Genomic DNA, 17369 nt, shown 5'->3' on the forward strand with positions numbered 1-17369 from the left:
CCGCCATGGTCCCAAGCTCAATCGTTGCGGTACAGCTGCGTCTCAGTGAGCGGGTGTTTCTCCTTTCTTTCCTTGGTCATTAATACTACGCATCATACTTTCTACTTCTCGATTCGATTTTTTGTTTTCTATTTTTAGGCTGGCGTGTCGAAGGGCAGCTTCTGGGGAAGTCGATGAGATTGGCCTGCAAGTGGAAGGGGCAATCTGTTGGTGCGGTTAACCGACATTTCATTATTTTGATGATGAAAGGTTGTCCGCGAAGCTCGCCTTGAGGGACGTGGTGGGGGACGGCAATGGCGACAAGTTTGACACGACTTCGCTTGCAATTGGGCTACGGACGAGACAAGATTTACATTCCAATGAATCAGCCTAACTTGTCAAGAAGGGGGGTCGTCTTGAAGGAATCGCTACCATGGCTTAACTATATGGTATACGGATCACGGCCATGGCACCTGACGCCAACTCGTTGTTGTTGCCGCACTGGGTGTCTATCATTGAACTCGTCGCACTCGGACAAGGGATTTTGACGGCACATGGGACAAGAAGACGGTCAAAGCTTCGTGGCATGGCCAAGGCATCAACAACGAGTCTCTTGTCGCTAAGAAACAAGCTCAGCTCAGCCAGTAGTAGCTCATATAGTCTGCAATCAAATTTGGTTTTTTGTTTTTCCTTATACACAGCTGATGCAACTGCTACTGCCACTCAATGTCTCACCCGCAAAGTGTAATGTAGAAATGCATGTATGCAAAAGTGCATGTAGTCGCGTGCGTGGGCCAGCAAAGGGTCCCACGAGGCCACCCATGATCACATGTTCCCTTGCCTGACTGAGCCCCATGGCGTTGTGCCAATTAGTATGGACTATGGAGTAGCGGTAGTGGCAATTGCAGTACTAGCACTGAGTACCTTACCACCAACTAACCTCCATCAATACCTTCAAGGTTGGCAGTGAGGTGGCTTAGTATCAAATATATGTAGCTACTAACTACAGCTGCCGCCTGACCGAGGGCCTACGGTGACGCGTTGATCAAGTGTTGAAGTTGGAAGTGGAATTCCATGATGGATTCAATCCACAGTTCAGGTTGGTATGGATAGTATACTGCTAGCACCACATACAGGCACCTAGTGCTACCTGGCACCGCCTAAGCAGTCGAGGTTTAGCAGCATGCACTGCCTGCAGCTGACCTGAAGCCCTCCAGTTATTCTTATGCGCTGACGCAGGGTTAGCCGGCAAATCGAGCGCTCCGTCTGGCACCCTTGGCGATAGTTGCATGACCCGCGAGTGGTACATGACTGTACCTTTCAGCCACACGGAATGCCTACCGGCGTTGGGCGTACAGCAAAGGTACCCGCTGCTGTCGTATCGAGAGAGCCAAGCTGAAGAGATATATATTAGGAGACGGGCTGTGTCTTTGGGTCTGGGGGAAGCTCCAATCGTAAAGGTAGATTTGTCTTCACTGTTCGTTCAGCCCTTTTGTTCATTTTGTTGCCCACTTGCTGCCTTTTGATTCGATTGAGCTGTGCTGTGCTGCAAAGCTAACAAGGAAGCTGCGAACCCCGCTTGAGCGGCCTCTCCTTGCTTGTTCTCTCTCTGTTCTCTTTTGGCGCCTCTTTTTGTCAACTGAACACGGTGCCTGGCACGGTGCTTTTTTGGCCTTCCCGGCAAATCCAACAAAGCAAGAAAAAACACAGCTGGAGCTATAATAATACCGGACCAGACGCTCCAGCTTCAGCCCGTCATTGAACATTCGTTGACATTCGTTTCTTCTTGTTTTTCTTCAATCCCGTCGCAGCATGGGAATCGAACCGCCGAGCGACGCGGCAAAGAAGATGACGCCCTCGACGCTGGACCTGCTGGTCTTGACGTTCAACTGCGCGGCGAAGCTCATCAACGTGCCTGTTTTCGCGGGTCATTTGCAGACTGCTCTGGCGCGGAATGCCGCGGAACTGCCAGAGGTGGTTGTCCTGTAAGTTGGGATTACCTCATCACGACCTCAATGTTTCCCTCCCCCCTTTTTCGCATGCTTTGTTCTTATGCTTTCTTTTTTACCCTTTTCTCAATCTTCTACCTTTTTTGCTATAAAATGGCTGAGTCGTGTACTTATTCTATGAAAGATCGCTACAAGAGATTGCCCCCCTGAGCTATGCCTTCATTGGAGGGGACTACTTCCTGAAACCGTACGTGGAACGGTTTGAAGAGGCAATCAACCTCGCGGCTTCACTGCATTCACAGAATGGAGAGAGCGACAGCACCTCAGAAGCTGCTGCTACTTGCAATCCTACATCACAGTTACTGTCACAGTCACAATCACAGAGTGGGAGAAGTCACTATACGCTCATCAGAAACCTCAATGTGGGGTACACAGCTATTATGATGTTTGCCAGAGATCCAGCCCGTCTCAAGGACATCCAAGAGGCCGAAGTAGGATTCGGTGCTGCTGAGATGGGCAACAAGGGGGCGGTCGGCCTAAGAGCGCTGTACGAGGTTGGCGGAGAATCAACAGAGCTGACGTTTGTGGCGACGCATCTGGCCGCCATGGAGTGGAATCTGCCGCGGCGCAACGCCAACTGGGGCGCCATCATGCGCGGGTTGACGTTTGAGAATCCGGAAGAGGTGTTGAGCAAGATGAGGCGGGACGCCGAATCGAGGAGCCAGAGCTTGTCGTCCGAGGAGAGCGATGCTTCGGAGCAGGCCCGCTTGCTGCGTGAGGAGCACCACGAGCAGGACCTCCGGCTGCAGCAGCAGTTTCACAACCTTTCCGTCTTCAAGCCGTCGTCTCATTTGTTTGTTGCCGGAGATCTCAACTACCGAATTTCCACCACGTCTCCGACGGCCTATTCTGCGTTCCCGAATCTGGATCCCGGATCAGAAAACTACTACACAAACTTCTTGCACCTCGATCAGCTCACTCGTGAGCGGTTGGCTGGCCGCACGCTCCATGGCATGTCAGAGCAACCCGTAGCCTTCCCGCCGACTTACAAGTACGTCGTGGACTCCAAGACGCCTCCTCCCGGGACCGCCGGCAGCTCCGTCGATGAGGTCAAGTGGGAGTTTGCCTCGCACCGGTACCCCGCCTGGACAGACCGCATCCTGTATCTCGAACTCCCGTCATGGATCGACTCAAAGATGAAAGTCCGGGCCTACGATGCGCTGCCGGTCATCCGGACCAGTGACCACCGCCCCGTATTCCTCCGCGTCGACGTGCCACTCATCTCGCCCGAGGACCTTGCCCCCCCAGTTAGCGAAGTTGCTTCCGGATCCGCTTCGCCCGGTGGCAGCGGCGTTGATCCGCGCGTGCGGCTACCTGTGGAGATTGATCCGGAGGCCTGGGATCGCAGAGTGGCTGCGCGGCGGCGCGAGATCGCGGCCGGGTGGACCATGTTTCTCTGGAGCACGAGGCAAGGGGCGTATATTCTGGGCTCGCTACTGGCCACAGGTGCCAGCGGATACTGGCTGTACCGTTATGCATACATGTGAGGCTGTGTGACTTTGGTGGAAGGGGGGTCTATCTGATGTCTAATTGGTTTGGGCTTTACATCTTTTGGTACCGGAGCATAGACAAGGGGAGTTGTTTAAACGCGGCAGTGCAGTTGGAGGGCTGCAGGGCGGGGCTGGCGTTGTGTGATTTCTTTTCATCATCTTTATCTGTCTTGGTTTTATTATGGTGGTTGAGGATTGGGTTGGAGCATGTGTTAGAAGTGTTTGATGCAGTTCGCTCTGTACAACGATTCATCATTATCGGTCTGGCAATTCGGCTAAGGTAGATAACTTGGTAATATATACATGTATATACATACACAGTTTTGAAAGATGTCGTTTCATCACGCTTAGGGTGCATATTAATAGTATTCTTCCCCCTATAGTATGCTGTGAGACTATACAACACAGATTGATTTGGTTCCTAAGAGGCTCATCTCCTCCTAATCTCCCTCTCTTTTTTTTTTTTTTCTTTTCTTTTTTTGGATTCCCCATTTTCTTATTTCATTAAATAACCATGTACTTGTGAAAAAACGTCGTTATCCGCTACGTCTTCCAAGCAAACATCGATTTTCTCTTATCTCTTTCAAAGGTCCTCTCCTAAAACGGAGTATGCGCCGCAGCCCAAAAACAATCATGGCAATAACATTTGGGAATAATAGCAATCAAATCATTTACCGGCGAGTGGTGACACATCATAAAACCTTGAAGGAAAAGCAGCAGTAATTACCTATTAAACCCACCCACTCTCTTTTGCCAAGTAAATGTAGACCAGCGCCTTCGGAAACCACAAAAAGCCAAAAAAGAATAAACAAAAAACGAGATTATGCAAGCTTATAGTGGGTAAGTAGTAATTTTTCGTTTTTTGTTCTCAAAAATCTTCAAAGTAGCGGTCGTATCTATTGGCCATGTCGGCGGTGTAAGGGATGCGCGTCCCGTCTTCCTCGGGGTACTGGTCGAAACACTGGTCGTCGCCGGGATATCGAAGGGGAGGGATAATCGGGCCGCGGTGCCGACGGCTGAGCATGTCGTCCCAGTTGACTCCGTTGAAGAAGGGGTGGGCCTTGACGCGGCCGGCGCCGCCGCTGATGTTGCCGAGGCGCCTGGAGCGGTCGATTGTGCAGAAGGACTTGATGATGTCTTGGGCCTCATCTGATATGGTTGGCTCTTGTGGGAATATGACGGGCTTCTCAACGATTCTTGGTGGCACGGGGTCAGCAATTATAACAAGAAAAAAGGGTGAGTAGTAGTAATGTGCAACAGGAGGGAGCTCGAAAGAAGCGCAAACGCCCAAAAACTTACTGCTTGTAAATCTCAATAGGATTCTGATGCCAGAACGGAGGGTAGCCCGTCAGAAACTCGTATATTAGAATGCCCAGCGCCCACCAGTCCACCGCTGTCGTGTGGCCCTTGTTATGAATGACCTCCGGCGCAAGGTACTCGGGCGTACCGCAAAGTGTGTAAGTCTCGACCGGCCTGTCGTCTTTATAGCCCAGCCGTTTCGCGAATCCAAAGTCAACGAGTTTGATGTGTCCTTCTTGGTCTAGTAAGAGGTTTTCCGGCTTGAGGTCTCGGTAGGCCACACCACCCTGCCGCTCATGTAAAAACTCCAATACAAGAACAATCTCGGCGGCGTAGAAGCGCGCAACCTGCTCGTCGAACCGGCGGTACTTCCGTAGATAGCTGAAGAGCTCGCCGCCGGGGACGTAGTCGAGGAGCATGTATAATGACTCGTTGTCGGAAAATGAGCCTAGTAGATTGGTGATGAAGGGGTAGCCTGCCACGTCTGCCAGTATGGCTCGCTCGTTACGCACGTGGTCGATTTGCTTCAGCTTAATTACCTCCGTCTTCTTGAGGATCTTGAGGGCGTATACTTCAGGGTTCTTTTCTTCCTCCAGAGGTTGGGTGGCGCTGGCAGGGCGAACCAGACATACTCGAGCAAATGTGCCTATATAAGAAAAGATTGATTATTTAGTAAAACCTGGTTATTGCGATTCAAGCCTTGCTGCTGGATAAGCACAATGGTGGATTGAAGAAGGTGTACACGAACCCGTGCCCAGAGTCCGCACCCGCTTGAAATCAGACAGCTTGAAGCTGCGAGTAGGTGGTAGAGGTTGGGGTGCGGAATCGGTAGAGAGAGCGCTGCCGGCATGGCGTTGATGAGGCGATGCCATGCCAGCCGATAGCGCAGTGGTCGCCGGCTGCGTCTCAGCAACCGTGGCCGCCATCCGCGAGGCCTTGGGCTTGCACAATGGTTACGAAGTCGGCCGTAAGCGTGCTTCTAGCGATGAATTGGCTGGTGAGTTGGTTGGCGGATGAGGTTCAAGGGAGGTCCATGGCCTCGTGAACGAACGTGATGGCAAGAGACGGAGAGACGGAGGGCGAGGGAAAGATTTGCGCATGCAAAAGATGGGATGCGACTTGTGGAAGGCGACACAAAGGAAAAAGCGCAAGGATCGGAGGCAGATGTCGGGCTATAGCATCAATCGAAGCATGGCGGGAGAGGCAGCGGAGGAACTGGCGAAAGGAATCCGGAGGATGGCGGGTAGGATCGATAGGACCGGTTGGCCCGTTGGACTTGGCGCTGACTGACGGATATCTTTTTTTTTTTTCTCTCTTGTTCGGCTTTCTCTTGTCCCTGTTTGCTTCTGTTTCCCTGCTACAGCTGGGGCTTGGAACAAGAGCACGTCGTTGGCTTCGCTTTGCCTTGTGTCTTGTTATGAACTGAAGCCTCTGGACGTCCGGTTTATCGTAGGGTGAGCACACGGTGAGACGCAAAGAGGCAGAAAAACAATGAGGCGGAAACTTGAGGCAGAAGCAGAAAAAGATGGCAGAGGCTGAGGCTGATTGAATATCTACTAAAACTAGTGCAAGCACAAGCAGCATCCATTTCATCGTGGGGATCCGGCGAGGGGCGGTTATGACGCAACAAGCGACAGGCTAGAGGGGCCCTAGCAGCCGGTGTCGATACACCAAGGGGCACGCTACGTCTGCGCTACCGGCTAGCATCGCGAGAGGGCAAAATTTGATCTCGACGGTAGACTAGCTCTTTGTGTTTCTTTTCTTGTTGGGATGGAATCGATTCAAGAGAGATAGCGTCCTTGGTACTCTGGGTGCAGCAAATACTTGTTATAGAAGACTCTTCAATGCTGTATTGGTGCCTTTGCACAGCAGGTAGATATTTGGTAGAGCATCTCGGAACGGCGAATGCTCCGTGTCTAGTATCGGGACATATTGACAGGACCTGTCACATTGGTGGGTTACACGTTTAATACGAGTCAATACCTAGACCTAGAACATTGAGGGTTTTTCCTCATCGCGTCAGTCAATACCTTGGCAGCCTCAAGTATAGTGAAGTGAAAGGCATCGCATCCGTAGACTTGGATTTACATCCGTTGGCCCCGGATCAGCTGCCGTCACAATGTCCATCCTTGGGTTGGGCCATGCATGCAATCCGTCAAATATGTAAGTCATCAATCAAACCGCATTTGATTTGACAGGGACACGAGATTAGTGATGCTACCGTGCCCTCTTTCAGGTGCAGTGGCCCAGAGCCAATGAAAGACGACACGGCAGCCATTTTATGGAGATGCGGCTTGTCAATCGCCAAGTGCTCACGGCTTCAGCGGCCAATGATAGATTTGCAGAGTGTGTGTCGATATCAGACAGTAGAAGAAAAGGTTAAGATACGATGTAATTAATGCTCAACACGGTTCATGGGACGTTGTATTCGATCTCGCCGGTGACTCAATAGTCCATTGATTACTTCTCCATCTCTGACAATACTAGCCGTAGGATCTAGACCCTGAACCCGGCGCCGAGGACAGGGGACTATTTGGCTTCAGGTTGTTGCCAGACATCAACTTAAAACAGCTTCTCACACACGTACGAGAATGAACAGGGAAGCAAAAATAGAACAGCATAGCACGGCATTACTCACACAACCTTGAAGTCTATGTTATCAACTACCTACCTACCTAAGTAAGAGCTCCAAAGAACTCACACGTAGCCACTCAACTGAGTTCGAGGCAGCATTAGATCTCACCAAATTCCCCCCCCCCCCCCCCCCCCCCCCCCCTGGCCTGGCCTGGCCTGGCCCCTTCTTTGCTGACGTCTCTCGTCGCTGCACGGCGGAATTGAATTTTAGAGTACGAGCAGCGCCCAGGTGCCGAGATGGGCACGTTCGGCCCCCCTGTTGTTGCGCGGGATCAGCGGACCTGCTAGTGCATTCCAGGCACTCGACGGTGCTACAGCGTGCACCAGTGCCGCCCGGGGAATGCAACGCAGTGGTTGGCCGTGGAACTGCAGCCCTGCAGCTAAGGCAGACTCGCTGGTTGGCGAGGGGGCCTTGAGGGGGACCGGGCTGAATACCTCAGCACAGGGTTCCTTGAGCCCCGCCAAACGGCCGCTAACAGCAGACAGCTGCAGCCTGGACCGCTGCTGTCACTGGACTCCCGACAGAACTGCCCTCACCACCACAATTCCCCCTCGAAGCTCCCATCGCCGGCATCATCCCCCAGCTCTCGCGCATCGCCACCATCTTGCTCGCCCTGCCCGCTTTCTGCCGCCCTTCTGCTACGTCTCTGGCCTCTGTCGCAGCATCCTGCCCTGCTCCCCCTCTCTCGCAACGGCCCAATCCCGGCAGCCCGACGCCAGCAAACGGAGCAACCCAGCGGCTCATTCAGCCATCCGACGGCCGGCAGTCTCTCTGCGGTCGCGTGGGCTGGTGCCATCGCCTCTCTCATAACACCGTCATGCGTCCTTGAACGTCCTCGACACCATGTTTTCCAACCTGTCCAACATTGTCCAGAGGGCCCAGCAGCTCATCGATCCCACCCAGGGACTGAACCTCTCCAACTCGGATCGCAATCCCTCCAAAGCCTCCCTCTTCCAGAGCCAGTTCCGCCTCCCATCCTCCCAGACGCCCCTATATGAGATCAATGCCGAGTTGACCATCCCGCCCTCAAACACTACGCGCGGCGATCCGGACCACGACAGGGGTTGGCACTACGCTGGAAAGCTACACCTTTCAGAGGCCTACCTTTGCTTCTCGACAACCCCCACGAGCTTTACGCAATCGGCGAGCACATCGACGTCTTCTGCCTTTACCGGCCAAACCAATGGCAGCGGCCCAAGCGGAAGTGGCTTCACATTCCCCCTTTGTGCCGTCAGGCGAGTGGAGAGACTGAATAGCCAAAACTTTCAGGTATGTGCAGTCGATTGGATGATAGCATCATCTCCCTCCTTTCAAAATCTCCTCTAGTAAAGCTCTACGGCTGACCAGCACATGTCTACAGTTTGCTCTCGCAATCACTACCTGGAATGGCCTATTGGCAGACGTCGCAAAACCAAAGGATAGCAATGGCAACAAGGATGTTCGAGAACAACGAATTACAATCCATCTGGCGGGCACCCGGCAAGCTTGTGAGAGGTTCTGCGATGGCCTAAAACGAGGTCTTAGAGCCGGAGTGGGCAACGTGGGCAAGCTGCGCAAGGTGGTGGCCGAGTGCTACTCTGAGCATCTCTTGCGCACCGACGACAGGGCGAACGTGTCTCCGCCCGATGCGGGTTTAGGCATGGCTTTCCGGTACCCTGGAGACCCAAAGAAGCTCCGTGACAGGGCCAAGATGAGGCTCTGGGCCGAGTATCTTCGCGACAACGGCCGAAACATGATGCTGATCCGCCAGCCCACCTTTCACAAGCTCATCCGTGTTGGTCTCCCTAACCGCCTACGAGGCGAGATATGGGAGGTGACCTCTGGTTCTTTATATCTCCGGCTAGAAAACCCGACATTATACAGTGATACTCTGGCCAAGTTTAAAGGTCAAGAATCGCTTGCCATTGATGAGATTGAAAAGGATCTCAATCGCAGTTTACCCGAATACCCCGGTTTTCAGAGCGAGGAGGGTATTGGCAGGCTCCGCCGCGTTCTCACAGCCTACAGTTGGGTCAATCCAGATGTGGGCTACTGTCAGGCTATGAATATTGTCGTGGCGGCACTGCTCATTTACATGTCCGAGCCGCAGGCCTTCTTCCTTCTCTCCGCCCTGTGCGATCGTCTGGTCCCAGGCTATTATTCCACTACCATGTACGGCACCCTCTTGGATCAAAAAGTTTTTGAGTCTCTTGTTGAAAAGACCATGCCCATTCTGTGGGAGCATCTCGTTAAGAGCGACGTTCAGCTGTCCGTTGTATCGCTGCCTTGGTTCCTTTCTCTGTATATTAATTCAATGCCCCTGGTGTTTGCTTTCCGTGTGTTGGACGTCTTTTTTGTCGAGGGCCCCAAGGTACTGTTCCAAGTTGGTCTTGCGATCCTTCGCATAAATGGCGAGGAGTTGCTGGATGCGGCCGATGACGGTGCTTTCATATCCGTCCTCAAATCATATTTTGCCAGACTTGACGAATCTGCACATCCAAAATCAGAAAACCCCAAACTGAGGGCGGTGACGAGGTTTCAGGAGCTCATGGTTGTGGCCTTCAAGGAGTTTGCCGGAGTCACTCATAGCAGCATCACAGAGCTTCGGCTCAAGAACAAGGATGCGGTTTTGAGCAACATCGAGAGCTTCGCCAAGAGAACGGCCATTCGCAACCTGGGGCCTGACAGCAAGTTGCTGAGCCCCGAAGAGCTGGGCTCCTTGTATGATCGATTTTACAATGTCCTCTACGAGCGACAGCAACGAGATCGAATGATTCAAGAAGAGCTGCAGCGCCAGGCAAAGAGTAGCAGACTACGAGGCTCTGATGCCTTCCCCTCGGCTGCCCCTAACGAAGTCGAAAAGGGCCGCGTCGGACTTGGCCCAAGCACTAGTCTAATGGACTACGATGCCTTCCGCGAGTTCTTGGCCGGCATGTCCAAATGGGCCATCTCAGACTCCCAAGCGAACGAAGCCAGGCTGTACAACAACAGGAGGACGCCCGATGCAATGTCACCGTGGGGTAACGGACCGGAGCCTGCGGAACATGAGTTCCTACGACGCATCTTCAACAAGTGGGATGTCGACGGCACATCAGCCTTGACCCTCCAAAATGTGGTAACTGGCCTGGCCAGAATTAAAGGCAAAAGGGATATCATGGGCACAATCACATATTTCTTCGAGCTGTATGATGACGACAATGATGGCAGGGTAGATCGAGAGGGCATTTTGCGTATATCCGAAGCCCTGCTCTTCTTGTCTCGTCGCGGCCTGGAGGGAACGTTGACCCCTGGAGCTTCAACCGTAGGATTGAACGGCGACGGGATGAGCGCCAGCGACTCACAGAGCAGCCTACCTCCCGAAATATCCAACGCGGAGCGGTTTTTGGGCAGTGTCAGTGCGTTCATCAGGCGATGTTTCGAGTACGCCGACCCTGATCACCCAAAGAACCAAGATAGCACCGGCTTCGACTCATTCGGGTCAAACGACGAAATGGTTGACCCAAGCGCCTTTGCCATTGGGGACGATGATGACAGTGAAGAAGAGGAAGATCTCTTGGCGCTTGATTCACCGACGGCCACTCCCACGAAAGCCAAGAAGCCCGTCGATTTATTAAGTCCGAACGACCAGAGCGACGGCGTTGACAACGAATCTCGTCGGCGTGTATCAAAGGCCAAGGCGGAAGCGGCTAACGCGGCGCTCGACCCAGCTCATCCCCTTCACATCACTTTGCCGACTTTCCGAATGGTTGTGCTGGCCGACGAGCTTCTCGAACAATTCTTTGAGTGCTCCTTCCCAGCATCGCTCCACATCATTGAGGGCCTTCAGACTCCCAGTAGCTTCTCGTATGCCCCTTCGCTTACGACATTCTCCAACCTGGGCTTTAACACGCGATCACAATCGCAGACCCAAGCCGGACCCATTGGAGGCGGCCGTGGCCTGCGCGGCGTTTTGGATAATATTGTTACCGACGGAATGCGCGTGGCAAGCGAGGTGCGAAGGCGGATGGAGGAGGCTCAAAGGGAGCTTGAAAAGAACGCCCTACCCAGCCAGCGGACGGAGGAGGATGAGGAGGACGATGATGACGTCGGGGTTGCGATTGGTGTAAGGAGGGGAACAGGAGGCGCCAGCACAGACGTTGAACGCCGATCAGTCATGAGCACAGACCGTGATCTTTTAGATGGAGCAGACGCGGAAGCCGGGTCGGCGGTGCCTACGAAAGAACCGGGACACGATCACAACTTATTAGAGGTTGACACGGCAGCTGGACGGCGCCGAGCAAACAGCTCGTCGACTACAGGGGGGCCGGGAGTCGTAGAATTTGAAGGGTAATCGGATAGCTGGAAGGGGATGGAGATGAATGTCACAAGTTATGTCAGGTAATTTGATCTCTTTGATGGGAAATGAAAGTACCGGATTCGAAAATGCACATTACGAGCTTTCGCCTCTCCTCTACTTTTCTCTTTTATTTTCCTTTTCCCTTTCTACATTTCTCATTCCTTTTTTTCCCTTTCACGCTGTCGGTTGGGATAAGATGGGAAGCACGTGTATATACATTGTCAGAAGAGGATAGAGTAGGAGGCATGGAATTGGTTTGATCTGTCATGACTTGACTGGACGATTGTTTTCTCTCTGTGTCTTCCATGCGTGTTGAAGAATATGGACATGCATGGTCTGGCGCGGGATTTTGTCTAGACACGAGATAAATACATAAAAATTATATTTCATTGTATGCTATATCTCTTACATATGTCCGTGTAGTCCAACCAGGAGAGCTGTCAATGTACATGTATAGGTTTCATGAATACCCCATGTACAGCTTGACTATACAATCAATGATATCTTGAGAGGATGTTTTACATGTAATTTATCCGACCAATCATCCGGGGAATAGCTGCCATGTATCAAGAACAAATTGAATCTATGTGTCGTTTAAGTTACGTCTTTCCATGCTTTCAATTTATTTGTCTCCATGTTAACGATGGAAGGAGTTTGCGATTCTATCCAAGTATTGGCTTCCACGTATGTACTCCGTACCCTCCAGTTAAAATACATGTAAACAAAGCCGAGGAAGACATGCGGTTGTTGGGGCCCTAATGCGAGTTAATGCCAGTCGCGAATACTAGCCGGCAGGTCGATATTGGGGATTCCGGGTTCGGCCTGGTCGTAATCGGCAATGGGGCAATTTGGACAAAAATACGGAGCAGAGTCTACGGGATTGAATCTAGCCTAGCAGTGCTATTTACGTGTAATTTTGGATCCATGGCCCCAAAAAACACCCGACTGAAACTGATTGCCACATGCTTGAAGTTGTATCTAGGAGTAAGGGTCTTGATCCGTGCGGTATGGCATGAGACCACTCGCCTCCTCATGGCAACGCCCAATTGTTTCAGGGCCTGTCTCTCTTATCAGCCATTCTTTGCAGAGTTTTTTTTTTCTTTGATGGGCTATTTACGGCATCTCATGCCGACGATTAAGCGTCCGGTATCCCCCCTCTCAGGAGCAAGGATCGTCGTCATTAAACAATGGAATCTAGCGGCGGAGGCGAACCCCTCCCCCTGCCTTTGTTTCTAAGTGGCAACGCAAAGCCAAAGAGGCAGCAAATAGATTCGAGTGGATTGCATTTTTCGTTCATTTCCCTACCTATCAAAGGAAGAAAAGAAAACAAAGCGGGATCTCGGGGGGAGGGGCATTGATCTCTCATTTCCCTCCGCTGATGAGGATTGAGATGCGAAGTGAGGCGATGTTTTGATTTTGTTGAAAGGCTAATTTTGTTTGGAGGGGGTTGCATGATTGATTGGCCGGGGTGGTTGAGGAGGTATGAGCAGTTGATTGCTTGTCATTGTACGCTTTGTTACTTGGGGACTGAAAAGGTCTTTGTTCTCTTGAAATTACTCGAATTCACAGAGCAATGCATGCGTATGTACTAGTACGAAGCATTGAGGTTATATTGGTTATAGGCGGCTATTGATTTATAGTAATGTGGCTAAATCGACACGGCGCTGCACCTCGGAGCAACTGGACGAAATATGGTTGCGGGGGGGGATTGTCTAGGTAGCAATAATATCAAATAACTTGAAGCTTCTACACTCTCCTAAATAGGCATGAAAAGAGCTTGCTGGAGTCTCGAAGCTCGCACTGGGAGGGCATCGAGCAACAACATGAAGTCACAAGTACGGCATCAAGTGCAGTGGACAGGAATCAACTGGGGCCATGCACGCTCTTTGTCCTCAGGCACAAAAGTACGGGGTACCTGCAAGTGGCAGCGTGATACGCTCTTGTTTCAGGTCGCCGTCATGTCCCCTCCACTGTGCGTGCCTGTGCCTGTGCCTTGTGCCTGTATGAGAAGCTCGTACCAGGTACCAGACAGACTCCGTATGGGGCGGCCGCTTTTGCGCTTTTGCCGCCCTTGTTTTTGTGGCTCCTGGTTTCGCTTTGAAGCATTCCTGGGCGGCATCTGGCATTTCTTTGGCTGGACATCTAATCTCAGTGAATCTCATCAAATCTCATTGTCCAGAGGGTTGCATTTCGCATCTTATCCTTGTATTGGGACCTGTACGATACATACTGTACGAGTACTCCTGTAAGGCATTGGATCTCATACTGCCAAGGTCAATGTCAGGGTCCAAGGTCCAAGGTCCACAAGACCTGGGATCTCCCAAACTTGTGCGAACCGATGCATCGATAGCGGCCAGCTGCCTCATGCGGAAAGACGCTCTAGCACTCTTGAGCTTTAGCCCGTCGTCTGCAAGTCAACATTTCAACTTTGGCACAGCTCCGGCACTGAGTCCTTGCTGCTTTGGGCCTTGTTCGGGGGTCAATAATCCCAGGGTCCACCACTTCTCAAGCGATAATCTCGAGTAAAAGGGGGGAACATGCCGAACGCTTTGAGCATCGCGGCATTAGATTAGCATCAAATTGAATCTCTGGCTTTTTGCTATGGAGGTAGTATTAGTGATAGTACGAGGGTAAGGTACCTTGGCTTTGGCACTGTACTCGTACAGAATACGGCGTATTCCTTGATTTCTTTCACAAACTCCATGTCTATGATGCAGGCATTGCTGCATCCGTGCAAAAGCCCCTCGTCTAGTCGCAGCATCTCTTTGGCCGCTTGCGTCTGGGTGTGTTGATCGCCCATTCGCAGCTCAACCCACGAGACCCCCTTTTCTGGATCTGGGAGCGACCAGACATCTAAGTTGGTGTGGTATTGGCACAGTGTGGAGTGTCCCTTGGCTGCGGAGCGCGGGACTGTGCAGCTCATCATTTCTCCTACATACTCCAACAACTCCGGGGGGAACCACCTGCTAACCTCGACTAGCAAGCAGCCAGTCCCAGTGAGTGCACTGTTGCTGCGTTTCGACAGCCCGTCAGTTGCCCGCCAACCGACTACTTCGTACCTACAGATCCATCCATCCATTTCGTCCCCCTCCAGTGATTTGCATTTGCGCACTCTCGCTCGCTCTCCCTCACCTCCATCAAATCAAGCATTCGCGCCTGGTCGAATTACTCGTTACAGGCCATAATACCGCTATTGGGTAGATGCTATTAGCTGCTGCTTTGCTTCGGCTTGGAGTGACGCTAGGCCCAGCCTTGCACCAAGGAATTTAACCTGCTATATTCCCCTGTGTCGCGAGTCAACCGGCTCAAGACCCCTTTGGACACTGTCAATTGATAGCCATCATGGCCGCCAACAGCTCTTACTTCGCCGGTAAGCGCCCTCCAATCCCCAATCTCCAGCCCTGATTGCGTGGTCGTGACGTCGAGAATCCCGTTTGATTTCCATGGGGGCTTCCATCTTGTTTGTTTGGCTCTCGTTCGACCTCGCCCCAGTGCCGCGTTGCCGACCGCGCTGCGATGGCCAAAGTGGCCAAAGTGGCCGGCGGCAAAGACGCGCAAAGGGGCAGATACCGTCTGCATGAAGCCTCTCATCATCGGGTCGAAACAGATCAAGGGGGGCCAAAGCGGACCTGGGCGGCGCATCCAAGGCATCCAAGATCCAAGCTGCCAAGCCAGAGCATCTCGCCATTCGACCCTCCTGCCTGTGTCATGTAGACGAGACGGGATGCCGTCTTGTTTCATGTTTGCCCATCACTCGCCTATCTGGCCTGCACTTGTCCGTTGACTCCAGCTGATGACTCCTATAGGGCAGCAACCCACGGGCCAGGCGCCCAGCCTGTCCTTCAATGGCAACAGCATTGATAACAATGCCGACAGCCTGGCCTCCAACAATCCCTTCCGCAACTTTCGCGCTACCTCTCCAAGTCACCTCAACACTTCCTTTCCCACGACGCCTACATCCCCCTTCGACGACCCGATGCCGTCCTCGCGCCCTCTGTCGCGGAACCCGTTCCTGGACCAGCCGCTCGCTCCACGGCCCGCCGATGTGGCTGCCGCCGTCAAAACTCAGTCCCTCACTGCTGAGGATATCTTTGTGCGTTTCTCCGTAGCCTTTGTGGCTCGTCCATGGCCCCAGACAGGAGAGGGGATGGACTTGGGAGACTCTCTAGCAGACCAAGCGCTGACCGTTGGCCGTTTGCCTTTTTATTATAGGGATCTCTGACGCTTGACGACTCTCCCGCGTTTTCAGTCAAGCAGCCCGTTGATTCAACCCTGCTGCAGAAGCGCCCTACAGACCGACCCGTCCCTCCTCGCCGTGAAAGTGAGAGCACGGCATCCGGACGAGCTGCTGAGAAGCACCGTCCTACTCGTTCCCAGGAAGAACAACTGAGAGCCCGCAAGCCGCCTCCCCCAGGATCAAAGGCGCCAGCGCCAAAGCCGACGACCCGGCCCAGCCTTTTGGATGATTCGCCGCCTCGTAAGCCGGTGCAGCGACGCCCAAGGCGCAACTCCGACTCGTCCGTCATGGACTTTGATTCCAAGACTCTTACAGCTGAGGAAAAGAGGATCATTGAGGCCAGACGCCGCCAGCATAGCAAGAGCAAATCAACACGTCCCAGCCGTAAGATGGATATTATCGATCAGTTGGATGCCACCAGCATTTACGGAACAGGCTGTTCGTACACCCTTCCCCCCTTGACTATTACTCATGGCTGTGCTGTATTCTGACCTTGTCTTCCCAGTATTCCACCACGATGGACCTTTTGATGCTCTGAACCCTCATCGGAACCGTCAGAACAGCAAAAAGCTGTCTCCGATGTCAGCATTCCCCGAGGGCTCCCTCAATAACACACTTGGCGGCTCCGGCCCCCTCAATGCAAATCCCGATCACTCGTCCTTCATGGGCCATGGTGGGGATGAGGCATTCCAGGACTTTGCCGCCAGCGGAAAGGGCAAGAACCCCCGAGAGCCCCTCATTTTTGATCCCCAGGCACGCGCAGCCTTGGTGCACGGCGAGGAAAGCCAAGGTTTGGGCACTTCAACTTTCCTCGAGGGAACGCCGGCTGCGCGATCGGCCATTGTTCGCCGACAAGTAGAGCATGCTCAGGAATTGGCCGAAGGCGGCTTGCAGCGGAAGAAGTCTGTAGCTCAGAGAATCAAGCAGAGGGTGCGACCCGACTATAGCAACAGGCCCATGCCTGGCCATGGCCGCTACGACTCGGATGACTTTGGCGAAGAGCGCATCAACGTCCCCAGACCTCCCCCACGCGAGCGCGAACGCGAACGAGAAGGCAGGCTCTCGCCGCCTCCCATGCCACGACGAGGCTCAGGAAGTGCCTTGGAACGACGAACGAGCGCAGACGAATTGCCGTCCCCATCCAACGAGGCTCCTGCTAAACCATCAGGCCTCCTGGGCCGAATGAAGAGTTTGAAGGGAGGAAGGCGACCCAACAGGAATGGCGAGGCCGGAGGAATGGCCACCTAAAGCAGGCTGTGTATTGCAGTTGGTAGGGGCGTGAGTATTAGAGTAGCTGGACGATACGAATGTTTGGTTCCATGGTCCATAAATATGATATCCGCATGATGATGAGAGAGCGACAAAGGGGTGCTCTCTCTAGAGGAGTAACGTTCAGGCAGAAAGG

The 17369-nt window shown here is 52.8% G+C and overlaps 4 protein-coding genes across 4 annotated transcripts; 3 read left to right on the forward strand and 1 right to left on the reverse strand.

The window, feature by feature from the left end:
• Positions 1-1791: 1791 nt before the first annotated feature.
• T069G_06794 (uncharacterized protein) lies at positions 1792-3475 on the forward strand (the record flags this gene model as incomplete). Its single annotated transcript, XM_056174004.1, has 2 exons — positions 1792-1964; positions 2113-3475. 2 exons carry the CDS (start codon positions 1792-1794, stop codon positions 3473-3475), a joined length of 1536 nt encoding a protein of 511 aa, XP_056027583.1.
• An 871-nt stretch (positions 3476-4346) lies between these two features.
• T069G_06795 (protein kinase domain-containing protein) lies at positions 4347-5703 on the reverse strand (the record flags this gene model as incomplete). Its single annotated transcript, XM_056174005.1, has 3 exons — positions 4347-4674; positions 4778-5423; positions 5526-5703. 3 exons carry the CDS (start codon positions 5701-5703, stop codon positions 4347-4349), a joined length of 1152 nt encoding a protein of 383 aa, XP_056027584.1.
• A 2552-nt stretch (positions 5704-8255) lies between these two features.
• On the forward strand, positions 8256-11721 carry T069G_06796 (rab-GTPase-TBC domain-containing protein; the record flags this gene model as incomplete). The annotated part of the gene is made up of 3 exons (XM_056174006.1): positions 8256-8569; positions 8648-8681; positions 8773-11721. 3 exons carry the CDS (start codon positions 8256-8258, stop codon positions 11719-11721), a joined length of 3297 nt encoding a protein of 1098 aa, XP_056027585.1.
• A 3348-nt stretch (positions 11722-15069) lies between these two features.
• On the forward strand, positions 15070-17212 carry T069G_06797 (pal1 cell morphology protein domain-containing protein; the record flags this gene model as incomplete). The annotated part of the gene is made up of 4 exons (XM_056174007.1): positions 15070-15097; positions 15534-15820; positions 15940-16402; positions 16470-17212. 4 exons carry the CDS (start codon positions 15070-15072, stop codon positions 17210-17212), a joined length of 1521 nt encoding a protein of 506 aa, XP_056027586.1.
• Positions 17213-17369: the final 157 nt, after the last annotated feature.

The sequence above is a fragment of the Trichoderma breve genome, chromosome 4 (genome assembly GCF_028502605.1).
Source record: "Trichoderma breve strain T069 chromosome 4, whole genome shotgun sequence".
Classification (NCBI taxonomy): domain Eukaryota; kingdom Fungi; phylum Ascomycota; class Sordariomycetes; order Hypocreales; family Hypocreaceae; genus Trichoderma; species Trichoderma breve.